Source organism: Narcine bancroftii, chromosome 12 (genome assembly GCF_036971445.1).
Source record: "Narcine bancroftii isolate sNarBan1 chromosome 12, sNarBan1.hap1, whole genome shotgun sequence".
Taxonomy (NCBI): Eukaryota; Metazoa; Chordata; class Chondrichthyes; order Torpediniformes; family Narcinidae; genus Narcine; species Narcine bancroftii.
The window spans coordinates 22,113,628-22,139,059 of record NC_091480.1 but is presented as its reverse complement, the minus strand read 5'-3'; the positions used below and the strand labels follow the sequence as shown (position 1 = coordinate 22,139,059).

The 25,432-nt window shown below is 38.3% G+C and overlaps 1 protein-coding gene across 1 annotated transcript in view; it reads left to right on the top strand.

The window, feature by feature from the left end:
* The window catches only part of clcn7 (chloride channel 7), a 69,756-nt gene that overhangs the window by 38,012 nt on the left and 6,312 nt on the right, over positions 1 to 25,432 (top strand). The window contains exons 17-23 of the mRNA XM_069906678.1: positions 895 to 1,064; positions 3,380 to 3,431; positions 7,611 to 7,738; positions 17,049 to 17,134; positions 19,177 to 19,300; positions 20,349 to 20,423; positions 23,902 to 24,078. Of these exons, the coding sequence (XP_069762779.1) occupies positions 895 to 1,064; positions 3,380 to 3,431; positions 7,611 to 7,738; positions 17,049 to 17,134; positions 19,177 to 19,300; positions 20,349 to 20,423; positions 23,902 to 24,078 (812 nt within the window). The remainder of the gene's footprint in view (positions 1 to 894; positions 1,065 to 3,379; positions 3,432 to 7,610; positions 7,739 to 17,048; positions 17,135 to 19,176; positions 19,301 to 20,348; positions 20,424 to 23,901; positions 24,079 to 25,432) is intronic.

Genomic DNA, 25,432 nt, shown 5'->3' with positions numbered 1-25,432 from the left:
ATGGATTATAGTTTATGTTTACAATCAGTTTCCAAAATTGGTCAATCACTTAATAATTTAAAATTCAACAAGTATACTTAAAAGACATCACAATTTAACAGGCCCTTCTATTGCACATTTTCAGAAGAAAAGCGAACAGGCTTTGCCACTATTGCGTGTTTGGGTTAGCAATTTTATTTTTGGATGGGTGGTTGCTGCCATGTTATTGGACATCCATTGTAAAATAAGCCCAGCCTCCATCAATCTGGATTTATCACTGGTAAATTTCTGAGCTGGAACCAAGTCTTGTTATGATCAGTATCTGTGCTGTGGAGTAAGAATTTGGAACCTTGTTACCCATTCAACAAAAAGACATTCTTGCTTTTGCTTGTTTGTGTGCAATCTATTTTCCCTACATCTTTCCACCAATTCCTCCCCACCCCCCCCACCCCATTCTCCCTGACCCCAATGTAAAATGTTTGCACAAGAATGTTACCTTTCCCAATAGAAGGGAAAAGTACAACTTTGTTTCCAGAACAAGTTCATCAAGACTTTTAGATGCTTTTTCCAGATTGATTTCACATTTATGGTCACCTACATGATATCCTATACAACCCTGAGATCCTTTTTCCTGTGGGCGAGGCAGAATTATCACTAATTGGTAATTGGTTGTGCAAAAAAAAACTGTACACAGTGTATACATGTCAACAAATAAAACAATGCATACAGATAAACAGATTCCCATGTGTTTATAAAATGTTTTCTATTTATATCATTTTTGTGAGAACTTCATTATATCATTTTTGTGAGAACTTCATTTCAATGTTAACATGCAAGTTGAATGCTGTGTTCTAAAGTATACAGTGATAATGTTCAAAACTAGTATTTGCTTGATCTGTATGATATGTATTGCAGGTTCATACAATCCGCTGACTCTTGGCTTGTTCACATTAAGTTACTTTTTCTTGGCTTGTTGGACATATGGTTTGGCTGTGTCCAGTGGGATCTTCATTCCTTCTTTGCTGATTGGTGCTGCATGGGGAAGATTGTTTGGAATATTTCTTTCCAACATTTCATCAGACCCTGTAAGTTTGATCCTAGTTCTTAATGTTGAACCATAGCAAATGTGAAAAAAGAAGTTTGATTTGATGTCTTTGTGCATTTACTCACTTTCCAACAAATGAACTCAAATTAACTATTTATGCTGCTAATATAAAATACTTAATTTATTTCTGCCTTAAAAGGTTTTCCAGAAAAGTGTAGCTCTTGTTGTCCAGTTAGATACAGATTCCAGTAAATTTTAGACAGGCGTAACAATACTTCCTTAAGTTCATAATCGCGAAGTTCTAATTTAATGAGACATCTTTTAAACAGTGAAGTTCAATAGTTAAGTCAAATACGTCTATCTAGTCATAATTTTTATCAAGTTGTGTAACAAATTTTTCTAGATTAAAACAAAAATTTAGACATGCAGTATGGTAACGGGCCATTTCAGTCCACGAGTCCGTGCCGCCCAATTTGCACCCAATTAACCTACACCCCACCCCCCCCCCCCCCGATACATTTCGAATGGTGGGAGGAAACCAGAGCCCCCGGGGGGAAAAAAACCAAGCAGACACGGGGAAAATGTACAATCTCTTTACAGATAGCATGGGTTTCGAACCCAAGTCCCGATTGCTGGCGCTGTAAAGGCGCTGCGCTCACTGCAATGGCAACCATACTATATAGGCATGTAGATTTCTTTTAATTTTTTTTTAGTTTTACCTTGATGAAAAAGGCAATGTTTTTTCTCTGTTGGATGGCAATAATAGGCAAAATGGACCGCATTTTTTATTTGAATCAGCAACAATTTGAGTCAGAAGTATTGTCCATCACCAAGCTGCCTTCCATATTCCTCTAGAGTTGCCTAACATCTGGTTAAATACTTTATTAAATGTGTAGCACAGTTTTGTTTGTGGGATGATAAAATTTGACAAACTTAATTTGATGTAAACTGCTTGAACAAAATGTCGGTTTTGACTTTTCCACTAATTGAGCTCTGGGAATAATTCTTATTCTTCCAGGATGAAAACTATTTCAGTTGTCCTAATTTTGCAAACTATTTTCTGATAGTCACTCTTGATGATGGATCAGGTCGATGTAATTGGTTCCTTTACAAAACATCGTAATGTAATTGTGAGAAATTTCACAGAACTATTTTCTGTAAAAATCCATTATTTCTGGAAACATAACTAGCCTTTAGCCATAAAGGAAAACTGAGGCTATTTGATTAAAATCTGAGGGATTGCAGAACGAGTTGAAATCTTTTTCTTATTTTTCAGCACAGTGCAACATGAGCATTTAGATTTGATCTTGATCTTCTATGCTGTCTGTGTGGGATTTTGCTCTCTGTGTGACTTTTTCGGTGTGCACCTGATTCTCTGGTTCCTTCCCATATCCTTGAGGTGTACTGATCTGTAGGTCCATTGGTTCCTGTAAATAGCCCATGGGGAGCTGGATGACGGGTGGTCTTGATGGAAACATGATAGTGGGATTGCTCTGAGAGCTGGCATATTCTTGATGGCTGCATATGCTACATTGAAATGCAAGAGGGAAATAAAGAGAACAATCTGAGTGTATACACTCAGATTTTGATCAGGGGTGAGCAATCTGTTTGTTTTTTTTGAGTAATTTATATTCTGTGGAAACAGTAGTTTTGCATATTTCTGATTGAATTAAAATATGATCTCCTTAAGTGGCAGTCATTAAAATTCAGTTCTTGACATTATCACATTCATATTTTGGCCTAGGAAATGTTAAAAATACTGTCACTCCCATTCATTTAGATGGATGCGTGTGTGTGGAGATTTTAGATGAAGAAATGATTGTCCCCATCTTTTTCTCAGAAACATGACATTGATGCATGGTCTGGACACGTTTGTGTATATCCAAAGATAAATATAGTTAAAAGTCTAACAGTCATTGCAGGATATCGATGAATATTAACTACCAGGGCAATTAGCTGCATGTAGATATTACATGGCTTGCACAACACTGTTACAGTGCCAGTGACTGGGGTTCTAATCCAGCCCTGTCTGTAAGGAGCTTGTATGTTCTCCCAGTGTCTGCATGGGTTTCCTCTGGGTGCTCTGGTTTCCTCCCACCATTCAAAATGTACTGGGGTTGTAGGTCAATTGGGTGTAAATGGGCAGCACAGAAAGGGCCAGAACATTAAAATCTTCCTTGCTCTAAAGAATAGAGGGAAAAAAAATCAAATCAGAAGTCAATTTCAAGAACATACAGTACATGCTTAAATTTCCAATGATGCTAATTGCATTTTATAAATGCAGCCAGCTGTCATAAAATCCAGATCAGGGTTGGTACTAGTTTTAATTAGTTAATTTTCTATTCTTATCTGCAGTCTTGGGCTGACCCAGGGAAGTATGCTCTGATGGGAGCAGCAGCTCAACTTGGTAAGTGTGATTCCTGAGTAGTAACTTGTCTGATCCAAAGCACATATGTCCAGTTTGACAGTCTTAAGATACTTGGTAATTTCCTGTTGTCTTTCTTGTAGCAATAATTTCTATTACAGCCGACTATTTTCGAAAAAAAAAATCACATTTGTACTGAATAAGAATATTGGCAATGTTTATAATGCAAGATTTCTCATTAATCCCATGATGCCTCGTTTATAAAATCTGCTACAGTAGTGCGAACCAAGCATTCTAACTGCACAGAGGAAGTTAATTCGATTATGCAAAAAGAAAGTTTAAAGTTGCAAATATTGGTATTTTACACAGTAGTTCTGTTTAACTATTTATACTCTTGACCCCCATCAAAAGGTTCTGTGTTTTATCTCTTCCTTGTTTATTGACCTTCTCTGAAATGTATTTGTGCCATTTGCTTCAATAATTCCTTCTGTTAGCAACTTTTGCAATCTAACCATTCATCCTTCTCAAGATTATTCTTTTGTGCAGAAAATTGCAGAATGATTTAAGCCCCTTTAAGAAGCTGGAAGTTTTTTAACCATCAGAGAACTGTCTCTCTTCTCAGTGGGAGAGCTCCCATTTTGAGCTGTAAAACACGAACATGCTGGAGAAGCACAGGAGGACACGCAGTGTCCAGAGAAATGAAAGGGTAACCCATGTTTCAAGGAGCAGGACACGCAGCGTCCAGAGAAATGAAAGGGTAACTCATGTTTCAAGCAGCAGGACATGCAGCGTCCAGTGAAATGAAAGGGTAACCCATGTTTCAAACAGCAGGACATGCAGCGTCCAGAGAAATGAAAGGGTAACCCATCTTTCAAGCAGCAGGACATGCAGCGTCCAGAGAAATGAAAGGGTAACCCATCTTTCAAGCAGCAGGACATGCAGCGTCCAGAGAAATGAAAGGGTAACCCATGTTTCAAGGAGCAGGATACGCAGCGTCCAGAGAAATGAAAGGGTAACCCATGTTTCAAGCAGCAGGACATGCAGTGTCCAGAGAAATGAAAGGGTAACCCATGTTTCAAGGAGCAGGACACGCAGCATCCAGAGAAATGAAAGGGTAACCCATGTTTGAAGTCTGGGCCCTGTGTCAGGGAAAAAGCAGGCACAGGAATAAATAGGCAGGGAGAGGAAGGGGCAGGGGGAGGAGTACAGGCTGGCAAGTAAGTGGTGTTATGAGCCCAGAGGACCCCAAAACTCAGCAGCAATAGACATTCACCAAGACAAATGGTTACTTAAACAAAGGTTGCTTTTAATTATCTTTAAACATGAAAACCGGATCAAACTCTAACTTATCACCATTAACTGACTTAACCCCCTTCTAATTCTAATTGTGTGTAAGTTCAGAAGAGTTCTTTGATTCACAGTCCAATCTCACTTCTTCACTCCTCCAAGTTCACTGCTTGCAGGCAATTCTACTGTGCACAGAATTTAACGTTTGAGAATTTCACCAGGCTTTGGTGCTTGAAAGGTAAATGGTCACTGCTCAAGAAGGTTCTTGTCGGTTTTCAGAGAGAGATTTGTTGTTCACTGGACAGCCACGAAACTGATTCTTTTTAATCAGCCACGTCAGTGTCTTGCCGAAGAAACTTGCCCCATCAGGGTTTTCCAGATGATAACTCTTTCTTTCAGGTCACCACAGAGTTCCTTTTTGTTTGCCTTATTTTAAGTGAAACATTAGGCAGCCAGTCTTCTCTTGTATGGACCACAAGGACTTTGACCAGGCACTCACAGCCAGTCTTCAAAATGGGTTTTTTCCACAAGCTTGCCAGTTTGTCATGTTCCAGTCCCTCTGTCGCTGCTGAACTGAAAAAACTGCAGAACTGATTTCTCTCTCTCTCTCTCTCTCTCTCTCTCTCTCTCTCTCTCTCTCTCTCTCTCTCTCTCTCTCTCTCTCTCTCTCTCACTCACTCAGAGAAAAGCCTGTTTGTTTCCCTCTCTGCTTGCAAAATCCACATGACCCTTTTAGAACAGCAAAATGTACTCCGATAGCCTGCGGCTCTGACGACTTCTTTCATCTGTTGCTTTTCAAAACAACAATCCATTAGTGAAGTCCCTTGGGCACACTTCAAAGTTTTTACAAAGGCTCTTGGAGCCAGACTGTCTGGCTTGAGCAGAGTTCTAATATTTTAAATGAGATCTCTTTCCTTCCTTCTCGTATCAGAGAGCTACCCTCTACCACAATCACTTCTCAGCTTTTTTTTTTCTGCACCTAACTGTATCCACCCATGACCTGTTGCCCTGTTCCCCTCTCCTCCTCTCTCTTCCCCTTACTTTTTTATTCAGGTGCATGCCTGTTTATGCATGTACCTTGACAAAGCGCCGAGGCTCAAAATGATGGTTATCCATTACTTCTCTGGTTGCTGCGTGACCTGCTGAGTTTCTCCAGCATATTTGTGTATTGTACTTGCCCCCAGCATCTGCAGGTTTTCTTGTTTAACTCCCAGTTAGAACTCACCTTGATGCTTTCAAGGTGATGGAAATCATTTGACATTATGGTTGGTGCAGTACTCATGTCAGGACTCGATGAGGATTGTGGAATGCAGTGTACAGTAAAATCTCTGTTATCTGAATTTAAGCAATTTGCATCCTCAAGCAGCAGAAAATAAATAGATAAAATATGCAAAACTTTGAAATTGGTGATCGCTCACTGTCTATGCCAGTAATGCAACATGCAATCTCAAGTATCTGGCATTTCCCAATCCCTATAGGACCCAGATACCAGGGTTTTTTTTTTACTGTATTCATAATATCTGAGGAGTTTTGTTTTCATTTGTGGGATCCAGGCAATGTGGCAAGGCCTGCATTAATTACCCCTGTGTGATTGATAGGATTATTGTTTTATGTTTAGATTTGTTTATTGGTAAAATTAATAGGTAGTTGATTTAAAAAAAAAACACCAACTTGCTGTGTGTTTGAGATGAATGAAGGCAGAAGCCCTCATCATATTTAAAAAGAAAGGTTCCCAGGTGAGCATTTTGAGGAACAATGTTGCAGGACATTGCGGATTAGCCAGAACTCTATTTTTGACTAGTGTGAATACAATGGACTGAATGATCTCTGTGCCATGAATGTTATGGTTCTCTGCTTGGCATTCGAAAAATTACCTAAAATCTTCTAACAAGTAAGTATTTCAGGAGTGCTAAATGGGATTATGATCAAGTGGACTTGGTTTTCCTAGTTTTCTACAGGGTTTGAGGTTTTCAAGTTGTTGGAGCTGCACTTATACAGATAAATGCACTTATACAGATAAATGCATCAAGATTCAAGATCCTGCTCCTGACTTGCACCTTTAGATATCTGATAAGGTGAATTACATGCTACAGAAAGACCGAACTATGACCATTCCTTGTAGCTGCTACATTTGTGTTGCTCGTCCAGTTGAATTTTTTTAAAATCAGTTGTCACCCACAATTGACTGCAAGTTTCCTTTTGATTTACAGCACGGTAACAGGCCATTTCAGCCACAAGTCTGTGCCATCCAGTTTATACCCAATTACCCTACACCCTTGGTACATTTTGAATGGTGGGAGGAAACTGGAGCCCCTGGGGAAAACCCACACAGACGTTGGGAGAAAATGCAAACTCCTTACAGACAGCAGGGGATTCGAACCCAAGTCCTGATTGCTGGCGCTGTAAAGACATTGCGCGAACCACTACACCAACCGTGGCCACCTTTCTTACAGCAAAAGACATTGAATGATTCAAATAAAAAATCTCTTTCTCAGCACTGTCATTTTATTTAATTTCTCTCTGAATTGGAATGCATATCATTTGTTAGGGCCATTTTTAAAAATAAATAAAGTCATCAAAGTAGAAGATTGATATTGTAAGGACAAACAACCTCATAAAGAAATATTAAATTGTGATAAAGGGAGCAGTTAAATGCGTGAACTCCTTGGCTTTAAGAATAAAGTATTTTTTTTTAATTTCAAAGAAACTAGTTAATCGCTTCTGGGCGCTCGTCCAACTAAGGAAACAGATACAGTAGCTAAGTTTAAAGGTCTTCATTAAATGGCAGAAATGTGTAATTTTGATAATTTTTTAGTTAAGACTATTCAAATGAACAAAGTAACCGAATCAGACAAGAGCCTGTTTTGTTGCCTGTGCGTATAAGCAGCAGAAGAGATGCCGCCATGCTTGAATCCTGTCCTTTTCTTTTGACAGGAGGTATTGTACGAATGACACTGAGCTTAACAGTTATTATTGTGGAGGCTACTGGAAATGTGACATATGGACTTCCCATCATGTTGGTGCTGATGACTGCCAAAATATTTGGAGATTTCTGCATTGAGGTGATAATATTTTAATATTTCAAACAAATGAATGGAAATCATGTGATACGTTGAATATTTTCTAGATTAATTTTTCAGTTTGCAAAGTAAGCTTTGTTTAGTTGTTTAGTTTCATTGTCAGTGAAGTTTGATGAATTTCAGTTTCCCTGAAGACAAATACTGATGTAAGGTTGGGAGCCAGGTGAAATTGGGAATTAGCTAAATAAGTCTTTACCGTTCTTGAAATGGTGACGCTGCCAGAACTGCTGTAATGGTAGCACTGCCGCTGGTACAGACCTGGGAGAGTGGGGGCCCTGCTGCTCTGTCGGGTCTCACTGCCTGATCTTGATGCCATACAGGCTTTAAACAGATGGTTTAAGGAGCCAATTGTGTTCTAAATCCTGCAATCACGGGGTCGTCACCCAAGATGGTGACGTCTGTGCTGGGCAGCTTACCATGAGGGGTTGCAGTGGACTAGCGCAAGGCAACAGAAATGGGGCAAGGACTCCTCACCCCCCCCCCCCCCCCCCCCCCCGTTGAGAAGGAGAAGCATAAGAAATGACCCTACAGGATGGTGACCACAGTAATGGACCAGCGAGGGGCTCAGCAACACAGGCTATGAGCAGTTAATGATTTTCTGTTGAAGGACTCACATAGGCTCCTGGCAACTGGCTCAAGGGAACCAGGAATCGGAACTGGGCTTCCAAAGGGGCTCAGGCACTGAAGGCTTCCCAATCATATCAGCGGTTGGGAAGCTCATGTGTCTGTAGGGACTTTTTTTTTTTGTTGATTCTTTCTCCTATTGTTAAGGGTGCTGGGCAATGCTCATTTCAACTCTGCCTTGCAAAAGACAAAAGTTGAAGCATATCATGTATATTACATTTTTAATATATCATTACGTGATCATAAAAAGGAATCTGAACCTTTGACTTGGATGGCATTAAAAAGTTGTTCATAAGCTTTAACTTTAATTTTTTTAAAAATTGAATTGTGTCATTTTGCATGGAGGATAGCTTGTCAATGAGTGTGTGCAGTATGTACAGTATAACATTGCTCAGACAGAAGATTAAAACATAGCCTAAGAGCACGCAACCTGACTCAACCCTGATACGTATTTGAGTTTAAGTTAGACAGTTATGCCCTACAGTGAAGCCATATATTGAGAAATAGGAACTTCTATCTGCACTACTGATTGTTTGGAGGCAGTCACATCTTTCTTATAAAGAGCTAGCTCAACCTGATCCAATCTATATCCAATTTTGATAGGCAAAGCAATACAGTCCTGACCATAAATTCTGTCAGGTAGTCTAGCCCTAGAGGTTCCTTTGTGTTGTGATTTTTAAACCATACTCAATGTAGATATAATTCACAACATTCTGCAGTAAAACTGAGGTGAAACATTTCTGTTTTTAAAGTGGCTGCCCGCTACAATGGGATAGAATTTGTAAGATTGGTCTCATTTAAAATTGAGTAGTGTGATTGTGGTGACACAGCAGTTATACAGCCCTTCAAACAACTCTGGGAGCATGGGTTTAATGCTGACTTTGGATTTTCTTTGCTGTAAGAGGCTTGTTGGGTAGCAATCAAAAGGGAGTTGATGGCCACGTGTGAAAGAGAGAATAAATAATGGAGCTACAGGGAAATTGGTAGGTTAATAGGACTGACAGGAAGGCTCTGCTGGGAGCCATCCTCCATGTAATGGCCTCTTTACATATTGCAATAAAGCAAATTAAATGTTGCTGCCTTGACTGTGAAGTAGCCACCTAGGGAGTTATTGGAGGGAGAAATACTTTGTTGTACGGTTTTATCTTGTTGATAAATAATTCAGAGTAGAGGCTTTGCGAGACTTTTATCGTATTGCTCCAACATAATTCTGTACATAGCTAGTTTGCATGTACAACATTATGATTCAAAGTAATGGTTAAATATTTGCTTAGTGCTTTTCCACAGTATTTCTACACTCAAAGCAACATTAATCCTCGCAATCGATAGAATTTTTAAATGGGACGTATGGATTCATTGGCCTCTTCATTGTTAGTTATTTTCTGTAAATATATAAGCTTGAGCTGTTGTTCCTTTTTCTCCTTTTAATCTATTTAGTTTGTCATAAGCACGACATAAACATTTGTAAGTAGGATGAGGAGGAGCTTTTGAAATTCTGTTAATGTAGTGTGTATGCCATAGTTCCCCAGTGGAAAAAAAGAATGAGAATACTTGAAAATGTACAACTGTCCCACTTAATGTATGAAACAAAGGTAAATGCATTGAACACAATTAATTTGATGAGCATGGATAACTTGCTGGCTGAAAAACTCCCAATTTAAGTAATTGAGTGAGACAAACTCGTGACTTAAAATCTGACTAAATTAGAACTGGTTTTGACTTTCATCCTGGAATAAACAAAGCATTGCAGCACATGTGACCATAAATAAAATGTCTATTTCTATCCTGTTTCAAAGGAATGTATTCACCATTTAAGGTTTGGCATATAATGCTAAAAATTAATAGCTGATTTATTTTTAAATTGTAAATGTATACTCCTGAAAATAGTGCTGTTCTACAGTCTAACCAGCATGATGAAACATGGAAATGGGCCCTTTGAGCCACTGAATCTGCACTGACCAAGCGTCCATTTCCACTAATCTACTCTTTTTCTCCCCTCCCGTTCTGCTTTAATTCTTATCAAGTCTTCACAGATTCAACCATTCACCCACATACGAGGGGCAATTTATAATGGCCAATTAATGTATTAACCTTCATTTGAAATGTGGAGGAAAAAAAATCAAGCACCTGGGGAAAAAGAAACACGATCCATGCAGAATGTGCAAATTTCAAACACGGCACAAGAGCACAGGATTGCTGGAGCTGTGTGACGGCAGATCAGCTCGCTGCACTTCTGGCTCATTTATTTACACAATCTATCAAGGGTTGACTTCTGCCTCAGGAATGGTACAAATTAAATACTTATCCCAGTATTAACAAATGAAAGTAAATAAAGATCTCATTTGGAAGTTGAGTATGTCGTCTCCTTAGTGAGAACTTCGATCTCGTTCACTTGGAGATTCTCACTTTGGTTGTTACACTTGATAGTCGCAGCTGCTTAATTTGGTTCCCTGTCATTTTTTATTATAGAAATACTCTTAACATTGGCTGCATATCTTGGCGTGTCAGGAGATTTTAATCTTCATTTATATGCAGGCATTACGTCATGTTTCCTCTGTTAACTTGTAACTTTTTTGCTATATCTCATATTAGCTGCTTTGCTTTTTTTTTCCACATAAGCTGTGTTGCTATAAATGAGCAGCATCTATTGGTTTGAATGATAATATTAGGCCTTTTTGAAACTTCCAAAAGAAAACTCCTTGAACATTGGGAAGTTTTATTTTAAGATTTTCGGTGAATTTAATATTCAGGAGACGCCGAAGAGACAATAGGTGCTGAAATCTTGAGCAAAACACAAACTATTGGGAGGACTTAGTAGGTCGAGCAGCTTCAGTGAGAGAAGAATTGTCAAGCTCTGAAACCGATTAGCATGCTTTGATGGAGGAGTCTGGCCTGAAATGTTGAAAATTCTTTCTTTCCGATTGCTTCTCAATCTGCTGAGTTCCTCCAGCAGATTGTGTTTAATATTCTTTTATATTTTAATAGTAAAAAAAGTAATACTGATTAGATAAATTGCCATTTATAACTGAAGCCCTTATATTTGGGGGGGGGGGGGGTATCTAGAAAAAGTAAATTAGTTTTTAATATCTTAGCAAGTAATGAGGGATATGTGTTGTCCTAGTTCTGAGAATATTTGATAGAAGTATTCCAAATCATGAAAGTTTTGATGGCTTCGATGATTTTGCAGACTGTTCACTTAAATCGGTGCGGACTAGAAGGGCCGATTATGGCCTGTTTCCGTACTGTAATTGTTATATGGTTATATGGTTAAATAAAGAAATGCTGTTTTTATTAGCAGAAGCTTCAGTAACTGAAGAACATGGATTAACTGATTGGTTGAAGAACTGCATCTAATTCAGTATCGTTGAAAAATAGAGGAAAGTGACACAGCCGATAATTCTCAAAGGAGAATTGGATAAATACGTGAAAGGGGCAGAACAAACTTGTGGGGAAAAATATGGGGGCGGGGGTTGGGTTGTCTTAACTCATCGGTTTTCTCGTTACAGGGGTTCATTGAGAAGCTGTACTGTTCTTTATTTCTGTATTATAAAGCACATTTTAAATTCAATTAAAATTCCAGGGAAAGTCGACTATTTTCTCAGTGGTCGTAAAGTGTTAATTATTCTTACTTCAAAAGTCAATAAAATATTATCATTGATTGTTAGGGTAAATCATGTAATTTTTGGCTCTGAAAAAGGTTTAAAAATGAACATTAGGGGAAAGAATATTTTAGCAAGTTTGGGTTTGGTAAGAAAATGCTAAAGTTCAGAGTTAATCTGTTTAATTGAAATACGATGATCTACCAAAAAGGGAAAGTGTGGCATATTTGTTGTATGATTTGCTACCAGGTTGAAGGCAGAACGTCGAGCACAGTCACACACTTGAACGCTAGCGTACCTCAGGGCCGTGTGCGCAAGCTCCTCCTGTAACTACAACTGGCCAGATCTTGCTACAACAGTCTGCAGATGACACCATAGAAGTTGTCCTCATCAACAACAACAATGAGACGCACTACAGAGAAGAGGTGGAAAATCTCGTGATGTGATGCGATAGAAACAACCCAAGTCTCAACGCGGATGAGGAGACAATCGTGGACTTCAGGAGGACTGAATCAATTTATTGACCTTTGAAGTTAGAATAATTCACACTTTACGACCACTGAGAAAATAGTCGACTTTCCCAGGAATTTTTATTGAATTTAAAATGTGCTTTATAATATAGAAATAAAGAATAGTACAGCTTCTCAATGAACTCCTGTAACGAGAACACCAATGAGTTAAGACATCCCAACCCCCGGCCCCATATTTTTCCCCACAAGTTTGTTCACGTATTTATCCAATTCTCCTTTGAGAATTATCGGCTGTGTCACTTTCCTCTACTTTTCAGCGATACTGAATTAGATGCAGTTCTTCAACCAATCAGTTAATCCATGTTCAACCACCAAGTTTCTTGCAGTTCACTTAACTAGTGACCTTGTGTGGACCCACAACATCTAACTTGACAGGATGACACAATACCGACTGTACTTCCTGAGAACAATGAAGAAGGCAAGGCTACCAGCCACCATTACGTCATCCTTCTACAGGAGCTCTACTGAGATTGTCCTGGCCGGCTGCATCACAGTGAGGTACAGTTGCTGAAAAATGAATCGGAGCTCAATCCACGGGACCATAAGAGTGGCAAAGATTATCACTGGAGGCTCCCTTACCCCCACACCCCCCCAAATCAATGTGATCTATCCACCATGATCGTTGTCTGAAGAGGAGATGAAAAATCATTGAGGACCCCTTCCACTCCATACACATCTTTCAGCTACTCCCGTCAGGAAAGAGTTTATAGGAGGATCAGAGCTAGAACCACCAGGCTGAGGAACAGCTTCTTCCCACGGGCAGTGAGAATACTGAATGACCAAAGGATCTGCTCACACTGGGATCCGAGACTCTCATATACATGAAACAATATTTACCTTTATAGATGAATATGTATAAATATGACCTCCATATGTATTGTTTGTCAATATGGTTGTGTATCTGAATGTTTTGCACTGAGGATTAGAATGTTATTTTGTTGGGATGTTTTTGTACAATCAGATGACTAAACATGACCTGATGAAGGTTTTTAAAAAGTTGAACTGCTTTCAAGTATGTGCATTTAATTATAACACTTGAAATGATTTGCCTTGCTAAACGTTTAGAAGTGGATTTATTTTGTAAATGGGGAAAGAATTCTGAAAGCAGAGGTCCAAGGAGAGTTCAGGATTCTCTGAAGATTTACTTGCAGGTTGAGTCAAAAGTATTCATTTCAAGAGGACTTAAAGACAAAGATGTCAGAATGAGGATTTATTGATGTGAAAAAGTTGTGATATTTGGTATTTTGCAGGCACATCATGGTGCAAGCAAACATAACCATCTTACCACATTACTATAAAAAACGATGATAACAAAAATAAATCATGAAAAGTAAGGCAGTGTCTTTGGTTCATTGATATTAAGGAATCTGATGGCATCGTGGAAGAAGATGTCCTTGTGCCGTTGAGTGGTCAGCTTTAGGTTCCTTTACCTTTTTTCCAATGGTAGCAGAGTGAAGAAAACATGGTCTGGGTGGTGGGGGTCTTTGAGGATGGAAGCTCCTTTTTTAAGACACCGCCTCATGTAGATTTCCTCGATGGAGAGAAGATGTCTGGTGCATGTGATGTCACAGGCCGAGTTAACAGCCCTCTGATGTTTATTCTTGTCTTGAGAGTTGGCGCCTCCATGCCAGACATTGATGCAACCAGCCAGAATGCTCTCCGCGGTACACCTGTAGAAGTTTACAAGAGTCTTCGGTGACATACCGAATCTCCTCATACACTCACAAAGTATAGCCACTGGCGAGCCTTCTGTGTGATTGAATCAACGTGGAGGCTCCAGGACAGATCCCAGGAATGTGATGCTCTTGACCCTCTTCTCTACTTACTGAACCCTCAACGAGGACTGGGTCGTGTTCCTCTGACTTCCTCCTGATGATATAATGTTGAGGCTTCCACAGTGCCTTCTAAGAGTGCTTTGCCTGCAGTTAATAAAGTTTAATAAAATAAGGACTGGGTCGTGTTCTCCTGACTTCCCCCTGAAGATATAATGCTGAGGCTTCTACAGTGCCTTCTAAGTGTGTTCTTGCCTGCATGTTAATGTAGCTTTGAAATGTAGTCATTCTTGCATTACTAGAAAATCACTGGGTAATTAAATTTACTTGAGTTTTATGAAAAAAAAGTCTTGCATAGATCATCTGCTCATCTAAATTTATCATCCTTATCAGTCTGACCTTGGTGCTTCACCTAATCCTCAAGGTTGACTCTTCCCTCTACTTGGCCCAGCATAATCACTTTACCACTTCCTCTTTGTGACATTCTATAGTTTTCTTCTTGATTTTATAAATAATTTGTTATAGATCATTACGTATTAATAATTTTTATTTGAAGGTGAAGCCTTCAAATCATGCATAATTTTTCCAATTATTGGACTAAATAATTTTTCCTATTTCCTAATTACATTCTACTTAATGTTTCTATGAACGATTGTCCTCAAGTCTTGAAATTCACTCAGTTATTTCTATTTCCTTGCATCATTATGTTTTTGAAAATTTTCAGCTTCATGGATTGCGTTGAATTTACTCTTCATGCTGCCAAAGTATATATTTGGTATCTTACTTTTGTCATTTAATTAAATCTGTAACACTGTCAATTGCTAAGCTTTTTGCTAAAGATGTATTGAAGTCATAAAATTAAAGTATTACATTCATTTAATTTTTGTTAGAACATGGAAAAATTCAGGAAATTCTCAGCATGTGGAGAGAGAGAGCATTATCATTTCATTGTCTTTAAATTGGATGGCTTCTGATGAATTTCTGTTTCTCCATCTTAAGATGGAAAAACTCAAGAAAATAGGGGCAGGGGTAAATCAATTTGCCCCTTGGGCCTGCCCTTCCATTCAATTTGATCTTTGCTGGGCCTTCACTCTTCTCTGTACAGTTCTCCATAATCCTCAATTCTTTGATTTTTCAAATATTTATCAATCTCCACCTCTGATGAACTGGCCTTCAGCACCCACAAGGCAGAATATTCCAGAGATTCACTACCCTTGGAGAGGAGATATTTCTACTTCTGTTTTAAATGATCAGGTCTTGTTTTGTAGCAGAATCACTTTGATTGTAACTCTCCCACCAGTAGCAACATCTCAGCGTATACCCTGTCCAACTCTTTCAGGATCTTGTGTTTGAATGAGGTCACCCTTCATTTTTTTTTTAAGATTCTGCAAGAAATGCAAATCCTAGCTGTCTTGCTTCTCTTTAAATTATAGATAGCCCTCTTGTCCCAGGAATCTTGAATATTTCCACAACTATGAGTTTACTTCTGCTTTGCAACATTAAACATATTTTGTTTCTACCCCTGTGCTGGATTTAGAAAACTTGGCAGATGCAGATAATCTTAAGCCCCTTTTACACTGAAAAGCCTTGGTATTGCTGTATACATGACCTGTCTTTGGAAGGCGGCTTGTTTGTTCACACAGAACAAAAAAAGTCAGCTCCACGAGTCCTTTTTACACAGCAAGCTGGCTTCCTGAAGCAAAAGAGGTGGGATGTGTATCACACCAGCTTCAGTTATGTTGAGAAAAGAATGAGTCTGGATGCAAGGGTCTGCAATCACACATAGCTTTTATTAACACACAACAGTTACAGAAGAACATGGGAAAATGTTAACTGGAATAAAGCACTCAAGTGTCCAGTTTATATAGGAGTGTGGGAAAATGTTATAGGAATAAAGCACACACAATTTTAAAGCGCAAACCAATTTTGGCAATTTTCAAGACATTCAAACCTAAAACAAAACAATTGTTAGAGCTGGCAAGATTAAAGTTACAGAATGGTTTTGCATTACAGCAAATGTAGCTATCTGCCAACAAATGTGTGCTGGTGTTTTAAGTGTCTATGAATGTTCCATTGTTGATATGATAGGTAATCTGATTGTAATCTGAACTCATGCATGCAATATGCTTTTCCTGCCAAATTCAGTCAGCAGTTTCAAGAGCAAGCTAAGGCTGATTGTATTGAGCACCCCTTTAGCAAACTTTTATAAGATCATAAGACATAGGAGCAGTAATTGTGCACTGTTTAATAACATTTTCTTACGCTCTTCTACAAATTGTGTCTTAATAAAAGCTATGTGTGATTTCAAACTCTTCTATCCAAACCCACCGAAACTGATTAACAGAGGTGGTGCGGACATTCACGCACTATGCGCCTAGTAGTGTCCACTGCTCTACTCACCACTGTGAACTTTTTCTTGACCCAAGATCACGACATAATCTTCCCTTGCAGTTTCAACCCGGTAACATGGGTCGACTGCTGAGACAACTTACCTAGATAGGTAAGTTTACACCCCCCCCCCCCCCCCCCCCACCATACACCTTTGTTTTTTTTAAAAAACACAGAGCTCAAAAGGTGGGCAAAACCCAGCTTTCGAGCTCTGTGTAAAAGGGGCTTTAGAAAGCATGTGTTGTAGGCCCTAACCAAGCTAAGGAGAAGTGTAATGATTTTAACAATTTGGTAAATAATCCTACATTCGTGCTAAATTAAGGTGAAGTAGAATTTGGCTTTGAATTAAAGTTTAACAACGAAATTGTTTTTGTTTTAGGGACTGTATGATATTCACATTAAGCTGCAGAGTGTCCCTTTCCTTGGTTGGGAGCCTCCTGAGAAATCTCATTCTTTAACTGCACGGTAAGATTTCCCAATATGTTCTTCATTGTTATTCCTGCATTACCAGTTGAGAGAACTGCCAGTTAAATGTGTCTCTGCTGCTCCATGTTTCACACAGTAGTTTGTGAATCTAAATCTGTCCATGCTGTTATTCAAGACTTTGAGTATAAATGTACATTATTTCTTGCATTTGTACATTAAATTTGACTGACGTCCTGTATAATTCAAGACAACTTTAACGTGTAAATAATTATCTTTGTTAACTAAATTTTCAGTAGTTTCATTGGTGCTTTTCTTGCAAAGTTGGTGAATGATCGCGACGTTGCTCCATTTTTAGATAACGAGAGAAAAGGCATGTTCAAGTATCAATTTAATATGTACACAAAAAGCATTTATTTTAAACATAGAGGCATTTGTTGAGTGACTTGTACAATTAACTGATCAGATTCAAAAAAAATTCTTTCATCAAATAGGCATTGCTATTTCCTATTCCATTACTTAATTACCTGAATTTAATTTTTTAATCCAAAATCATTTCCATTTTTTTGAACCTGCTTTACTAATTACTTCAGGTCGCATGATTTTAAAACCATCCAAGAGGCTGTGTGTGTGTCCTGGGTAAACTTGTACCTCTCACTTTGTTAGTTTTAGATTGGTCACAGTGTTTGAGCTACTGAAAGAAAATAGACACCCACACCGAGGGAGCAGTTCAGTTTATACAAATGTTTATTACAAATTCAAAAGCTGATTTCATACTACAATATGCAAGCCCTTCCCAATTATACTTATTAACACCTGGACTGGTCCCAACTACCGAAGCGAGGCAATGACCGCACACTTGTAGTAGGTTGTTGGGGCGCCGGTAGAAGCTTCTCCACCTCCCCCGACCGGGACATTAGCTGGACTCTAGAAGTTGTTCTTCTTGCAGAGAGACGTTTTCATCCCTCAGAGAGTCTCCACTTCAGCAGTGGGACCATGGCTTATATTACCCAAAAAATTGTTTACTCATAGCTTTTCTCTTTGAATAAATGATTTAATTATCTTCATGGTCTCCTGACAGTCTGCGACCAACAAAAGACAATTGCATCTCTGGGCCTCATGGTGGAATTTAGATGTGTCTACTAATTCATATGCATCCTGGACCTCATGGTGTAAATTAGATATGTCTTCCTATTCAACTGCATCCCTGGGCCCCATGGTGAAATTTAGATTATGTCTTCTGATGCAGCTGCATCCCTTCTTGCATAAGCTGGTCTAAATCCTCCATTACAGCGCGCTTGCATGGTACAAGCTGGATAAACTTCATTTAGTTGTAATCGTCACAGAGCTTTTGATAACCATTGATGTAGAGATAGTATCTTGTTTCTAAATTATTCTAGAAGGTCCTTCTTTGCCACACAAAAATTTCCCACATTTCTGTCTATTCACCTAATATAGCTTGGCATGCGGAATTTTATCAATAGCATTCTGTCTACAACCAAATTAAATCTGATGGATGACGCTCAATTAAACTTGGTTGGCTTTAACTTCAAAGAATTTTAGCAGATTAATTAAATTTGACTTGTGAATTAGTGGTGGTTACGTTAAACCCTGTTCTTCAGATAAAAATCTTTCAGGCATTAATTTGGATGCAAATTCCAACTTAAAATGTTGAACATCCAGTTTAATTGATAAGAAGGGTGTCAATCTTTCCTGATTCTCCTGCATAATGTGAAGCTTTTTTTTGGGAAGGGGGGGCAGATTAGTTCTTTATAATACCTGTATTATTTTAATGTTGTACAAAAATAGGAATAAATTGGTATTTTGTATTCAATGCATAGATAGGTGAGAATAATGAAAATTTTGAATTTTCTGTTTCTTTGGTTTGTAATTGCTTTTTTATTCCTTTATTTTTGTACTTTAAAACCCCAGATTATTGTATGCTAAAATCAAATTCCCGTTGATTTTAAGGGATAGAAAACAGAATTGATCTAGTTCCAATTTTGTAAATGTGTTAAATTATGGGGCACAACTAAATTTTAATTGAACCCTAATTTAATACCCAATGAATTGTTCAATTTTAGTGAAGTGATGAGTTACCCAGTCACTTGTTTCAAACGATTGGAAAAGGTTGGACGCATTGTGGATATACTCAGTGACACCGCAACCAATCATAATGGATTTCCAGTTGTTGATGAGAATCATGAGGTACGTAAATATTAAAATACTTGGTCTAGTTTACATAAGTTTTGGAGGGAATGCAGATGTATTCAATGTAATAAATATGCCAATCTTATTTAATTGTAATGAGGGCAATCTAAGATTTATAAAACTGTGTAACAGGTAATACAGTATATGCAAGCAAAATATACTGAAATAATAGAACCTCCTCTCACTGAAATCCTGATTCTTAAAGCAAGCTATGACTTTCTTAAATTTATTATTGAGATCCTTCATTAAGTTGTTAAATTAGTATGCTTTCATCAATATCTCTGGATCAAAATAGAACAATTGCTTTTCAAATTGTTTTAGACCCTAGTACATGTACAATATCAACAGCTGTTTCCTCTCCTTGTATGCCCAGCCTGACATCCTTTTCCTTCAAATTATGTACATCATTTTGATGGTAAATTCATACCTAAATAACCTTTCAGATGCAAAGCAATCAGTGGTTGTGACTGGACTGACGGAGTAATTTTTCTTGTCTTCCCCTTTAATGAAAGGAATGTCTGTTTTTGTCCACTTGGCTTAATGTAGCAACTTGCTGGATGGTAAAATTTAGTTATTTGCAAGATTTCCTATTGCTAAATGCAACTGGATCATCTTGGGTTTGCTGTGTTTCACTTTTCAAACAGTTTGGTGACATCTGGTTATCAAATCCAGAGAAATTGAGATAACGAGTGTGGAAAACCTGATTTACCCGAGAAACGTAATTCCCCCCCGCCCCCAAATGCAAGTGCCGTTTAGATTCTCTTCCTTCTCAATTGACTTCAGTTTTAATTCATCTCCAGCAGATGCTTAGCTTGCATGTTTTGTCTATGAAGTTGGTTATTTCATTTTTCTGGATCTCTTCATTTTGTTGAAATAGAATTCAAATTCACGATCCACCATTGATTTTATAAACTGAATTCTTACTGATTCTCAGAACCCACTAGAAAAGTAAGGAATAAAAAGTGTTTCAAGCTGTTGGTCCTGGTTTACTAATTTAAATTTTCAAACATAACTCTGTATAATTATGAATTGCTTTTTTTTTTAGCCTGAATACGATAATGTTGGAAGACTATGTGGATTAATATTACGATCTCAGTTAATTGTTCTCCTAAAGCATAAGGTAATATTTCAAATCAGAAATGAAAACTAAATGATAGAAATGCGTTTGTTGCAAGAATAAAATTCAGAAGGAATTCAGCAAGTCAAACTGTGTACTTTACATAGCAAAGATAAAGATACGTAACCAACGTTTCGGTCTTGAACCCTTCATCAAGGTATGGAAAAATGTTGGTAGTCATCCGAACAATGGGGTGGGCGGGGAGGGGTGGGGAGAGGAGCACGGACCCAAAAGCAGGAGGTAATAGGTGGATAAGGGAGGGCACAGCAGCAAGCAGGGAGAGAAGGGATGGGTGGGTGAATAGAGAGGGAAGGGGTTGGAGAGGTAAGGGGAAAAAAAGATCAGGGGAAAGGGGAGGGAGAAGGGAGAGAAGGTTAGCAGAAACAGGAGAAGTTGATGTTAATGGCATCCAGAAATAGAAATACATATGTTGTCATCTTCAAAGAGAAATATTAATATATGTCTATACTTTGGAATTTTGTGACAGTAATTCATTTTTAGTATTAAGTTTTGTCCCAAGTACAGTAAAACTCCTGGTATCTGGCATCTATGGGGATTGGAAGATGCCAGAAAAGTGAATTTGCTGATTGCTTGAGATTGCATGTTGTGTGGTTGGCGAACTGATCGCTAGGACTGTCAATTTTAAACTTTCATAGTTTTTACTTATTTATTTTCTGGGTTTTTTTTGACTGGTTGTTTGGATTTTGAATAACGGGAATTTTACTGTATACCTGAATTAAACATGGATTAAATGTAACTCCGATTTCAAATATATTATTGTTTTATGAATGAATATAGAACTGTATTCACTTTTTGTAGGATATGTTTCCCTTGCTGTTAAATGGAGCAGATTTGGTGTAATATAGTCAAATTCCGCTCAATTTCAAATTGAAGCTGGAATGTACTATTTATTGGCTTCATTTCAAATTTTAAAGAGGAATTCTTTCAGAAACACACCAATCACTCTGAAACCAAAGACATTTTGTAACAGGCGATTTAATAGAGAAGCATGGTTAGTGTAGCAGTTTCCACGATGGTATTACAATGGCATTGAACCAGGTTTTGAATTTGGCACTGGCTTTGTACGCTCTCCCTCCATCTGCGTCGGTTTCTTCCAGGTGCTTTCGTTTCCTTCCACCCTCCAAAACATATGGGATTGTCTATTAATTTGGGTATAATTGTGTGGCATGGGTTTAAATGGTCAGAATTGGATTCTACCATGTTGTAAATAAAAATATTGCATTTTGGAATTTTGCTCAACAGTTGACTGATCACAGGTCAGGGAACTTGTTTGTTTCGTCGAGTTAAAGATCAAAAGAAAATGTATAAAGTTCATTCTTTTCGAATATTCTGTTTGTTGTCCATGAGAAACTTGCTCTTATGTAGGGCCACAGTGACACATTGGATGGACCAAAGTACTCGGGATTGATTGGTTTGAAGTTCAAAAGTTATGCATAAATAGTTTTTTTTTCCAGAGCAAAACGCATTTAATAGCTGTGAATGCCTAGATTTGTTTTTCTTGACTTGTCAGCCACAAACGATCCTGCAGCTGATGTGGACATTTACCCCTCCCTAAATCTTCGTCCGCGAAGCCAAGCTAAAGAAGAAGTGTTTGAGTGAAATTTCTTGACCAAGTAATAGCAAAATTTGTAGCAGATTGCTGAATATCCATTTGCACAGTCTTGATTAGTCATCTTCAACAATGAAATCTTCATGATGTTTGAAACCCCATTCACCTGATACAAGAGAGCAAATTTCTGTAACATACTAGCTAGTGACTTGGCAGCTACAGTTCCAGGAATTGTAGGTATAAATTTAAGTAATTTAAAACTAATACAACATAATGAAGGGCAAGGAACCACATACCATGGAACGTAGTAGGAGGAAGATGGTTAGAACCTTCAAATTACTTGGAATCCACATATCGAAAGGTCTCCTGGAGCCAGCAGTCGAGGGCAACTATGGAAAAGACACGTCGGTGCTTCTTTCAAAGAAGTCGGAGATTTTGCACGTCGTTGAATACTTGTACAGGTGTATATTGGCTGGTTGTATTAACCCATGGTTTGGTAATTCAAGTGCTGAGGAATGCAGAAGGTAGAAAACGTGGCCAAATTCATTACCAGTTCTGACCTCCCATGCATTGATGAAATCTATGTCAAGTGCCATCTCAGAAAGGCAGTAAATATCATAAAAGGGCCAACATCATAAAAGACTGATTTCTTGCTGTTACCTTCAGAAAGAAGGTACTGAAGCCGGGAGTCAAACACTTTAGGTTTAAGAACAGTTTTTACTCCCCCCCCCCTCCCCCTCCCTACCCCAAGACTATCATTTGAAGTTCAGATTTATTGTCAGATGCATGATATTACATACAACCCCGAGATTCTTTTTATTGTGGGTCAGGCAGAATTTCTACTTATCAGTAATGCAAAATATTCAAGAAAATATACATATACAAATGAGAGAAATGTAAGCAAGCTGTGCAATACAGAAAATAAATATTGAATAATAAATAACGTGCAAAGTAAGAGTCCTTAAATGAATCCAATTGAATTTGTTGTTGAGGAATGTGGATCCTTAATGATTGCTGCTGCTCTCCAATTGCAGCATTCCATGTAGAATTTCTCAATAGAGGGGAGAGTTTTGTCTGTGATGTACTGGGCTGTGTCCACTACCTTTTGCAGGGATTTTCGCTCAGAGGTATTGATGCTCCCATGCCAGCCAATGATGCAGCCAGTCAGCACACTTTGCACTACACATCTATAGAAGTTTGTCAAGGTTTTTAATGGGACACCAAATCTCCACAAACTCCTGAGGAAATAGAGCCACTGATGTGCTCTCTTCACAATGTCAGTCATGTGTTGAGTCTCCAAGATGATGACTCCTAGGAATTTAAATTTGCTCATCCTCTCCACTTCTTATCCCCCCCCATGATCATGATTTTGAGTCTTGCCTTACTTCCCTAAACAAAAACTGCTTTGACACCACACAAAAAACATGTCTGCATTACTAAAATGGTGCTTTTTCTTTTGTGCAACAATAATGATCAATCTTGTCTATTTCTGTACAGTAATTTAATGTGTACTATCAGTTTTTTTAACTAAGTGTTTGGCTGCAGCAAGTAAGAATTTTGGGCATATGCACATTATGTGTGTGACAGTAAATTCACTTTCTTTGGTGTTACATGGTGCACCTAAGTAAAATGAATGAATATTAGCTGTTGGCACTTCGAAGTGGGATGAATGAGAAATTGGTCAGTGATATATTGATATAAATCTGGTGTAATTTATTCTTACCAAATTTTGCAAAACTATGAGTAATCTGCTGTTTTATAGATTGTGAATGAAGAAAATTTCTGTAAAATGCTCTTATTTTTGATCAGTTTATCAGTTTTTTTAAAAAAAAACATACGGCCTATAATTCTAAAGATAACAACTATAGCTAAAACTTTTACTTAGTTTTAATTTTACTCTCACTATTTTAGGTGTTTGTGGAAAGAGCAAACTCAACCTTGACGCAAAGAAAGCTTCAATTGAAGGATTTTAGAGATGCGTACCCACGATTCCCTCCTATCCAGTCTATTCATGTCTCACAGGATGAGCGACATTGTACAATGGACTTGACAGATTTCATGAATCCAACTCCATACAGCGTGCCTGGGGTAATGAATCTTGAACTGCTGTTTTACATTTGTTTACCTCGATGATCGCTTAAGTATGTAGTTTTTTTCATACTTTACCATTATTTTATATGAAATGTAGTTTAATAGTATTGTTTTTAAGTTGGTGTATCTAACAATTAATTTGGCACTCAAGATAAATTGAGTGTGCATTTCTTAAGAAAAACACAACAGCATAGGTCATGGGTCTCTCTCTCACTGGGGCTTATCTTGTAGTTAAAGTGAAGGTAGGGCCACATGGATAAAGGAGGCAATATGTGCCCTTGAGGTGGATGAGGTTGGAGAAGTCCTAAATGAATACTTTGCTTCAGTATTCACCAGAGCAAAGAGCCTTGCTCAAGGTGATGTCAGAAGAGAACAAGCTTGTTTGCTGGACCATGTTGAGATTAAGAAAGAAGTGCTGTATATTCTTCAACACATTAGTCCCTCGTACTGAATCAAATATATCTCAGGTTGCTATGGGAAGTGGGGGGGGGGAATGCTTGGGTTCTGGCAATGATTTTTGGGTCCACCTTAGCCATAGGAGAAATAGTAGAGGATCGGAGAATAGCAAATGTGGTCCCCTTGTTTTTAAAAAAAAACTATAGGGAGAATCCTTTGAATTATAGACCAGTGAGTCTTGCATCAGTGGTGGATAAACCTTTGGAGAGGATTCTTAAAGTGACAGGATGTGAGCATTTGAAGAAGTATAATCTTCTCAGGCTTTGAGGTTAAGTCGTGCCTCATGGGCTAATTGTTTGAGGAGGTAACAAAGTAAATTGATGAAGGTAGGGCAGTAGATGTGCTATATATTGGATTTTAGTAATGCATTTGACAAAGTCCTTGATGAGAGACTTGATCACAAAGTCATGAGGCATAGGATCCATGGAACCTTAGATTCAGAATTGGCTTGCTTGCAGAATGCAGAGAGTAGTAGTGGATAGAAAGTATTCTGTCTGGAGGTCAATGACAAGTGGAGTTCTGCAGGGATCTGTTCTGGGTCCCCTGCTCTGTGATTTTTATTAATGATCTTGAAGAAGATATAGAGGAATCAGTCAGTAAGTATAGTAGTGAAGGTTGTCAGAGGTTACAATAGAATATAGACAGGATGCAGAGTTGGGCAGAACAGTAGCAGATGGAATTCAACCCACATATGTGTGAGTTGATGCATTTTGGAAGCTCAAACTTGAAACCATAGTACATAGTTACTGGTAGGATACATAAGTGTGGAAGAACAGAGGGACCTTGGGGTTCAAATCCATAGATTTCTAAGTTGCCACACAGGTTGATAGAATAGTTAAGAAGACCAATGGTGTGCTGGGCTTCATTAGTCAGAGGATTGAGGTCAGGAGTCAGA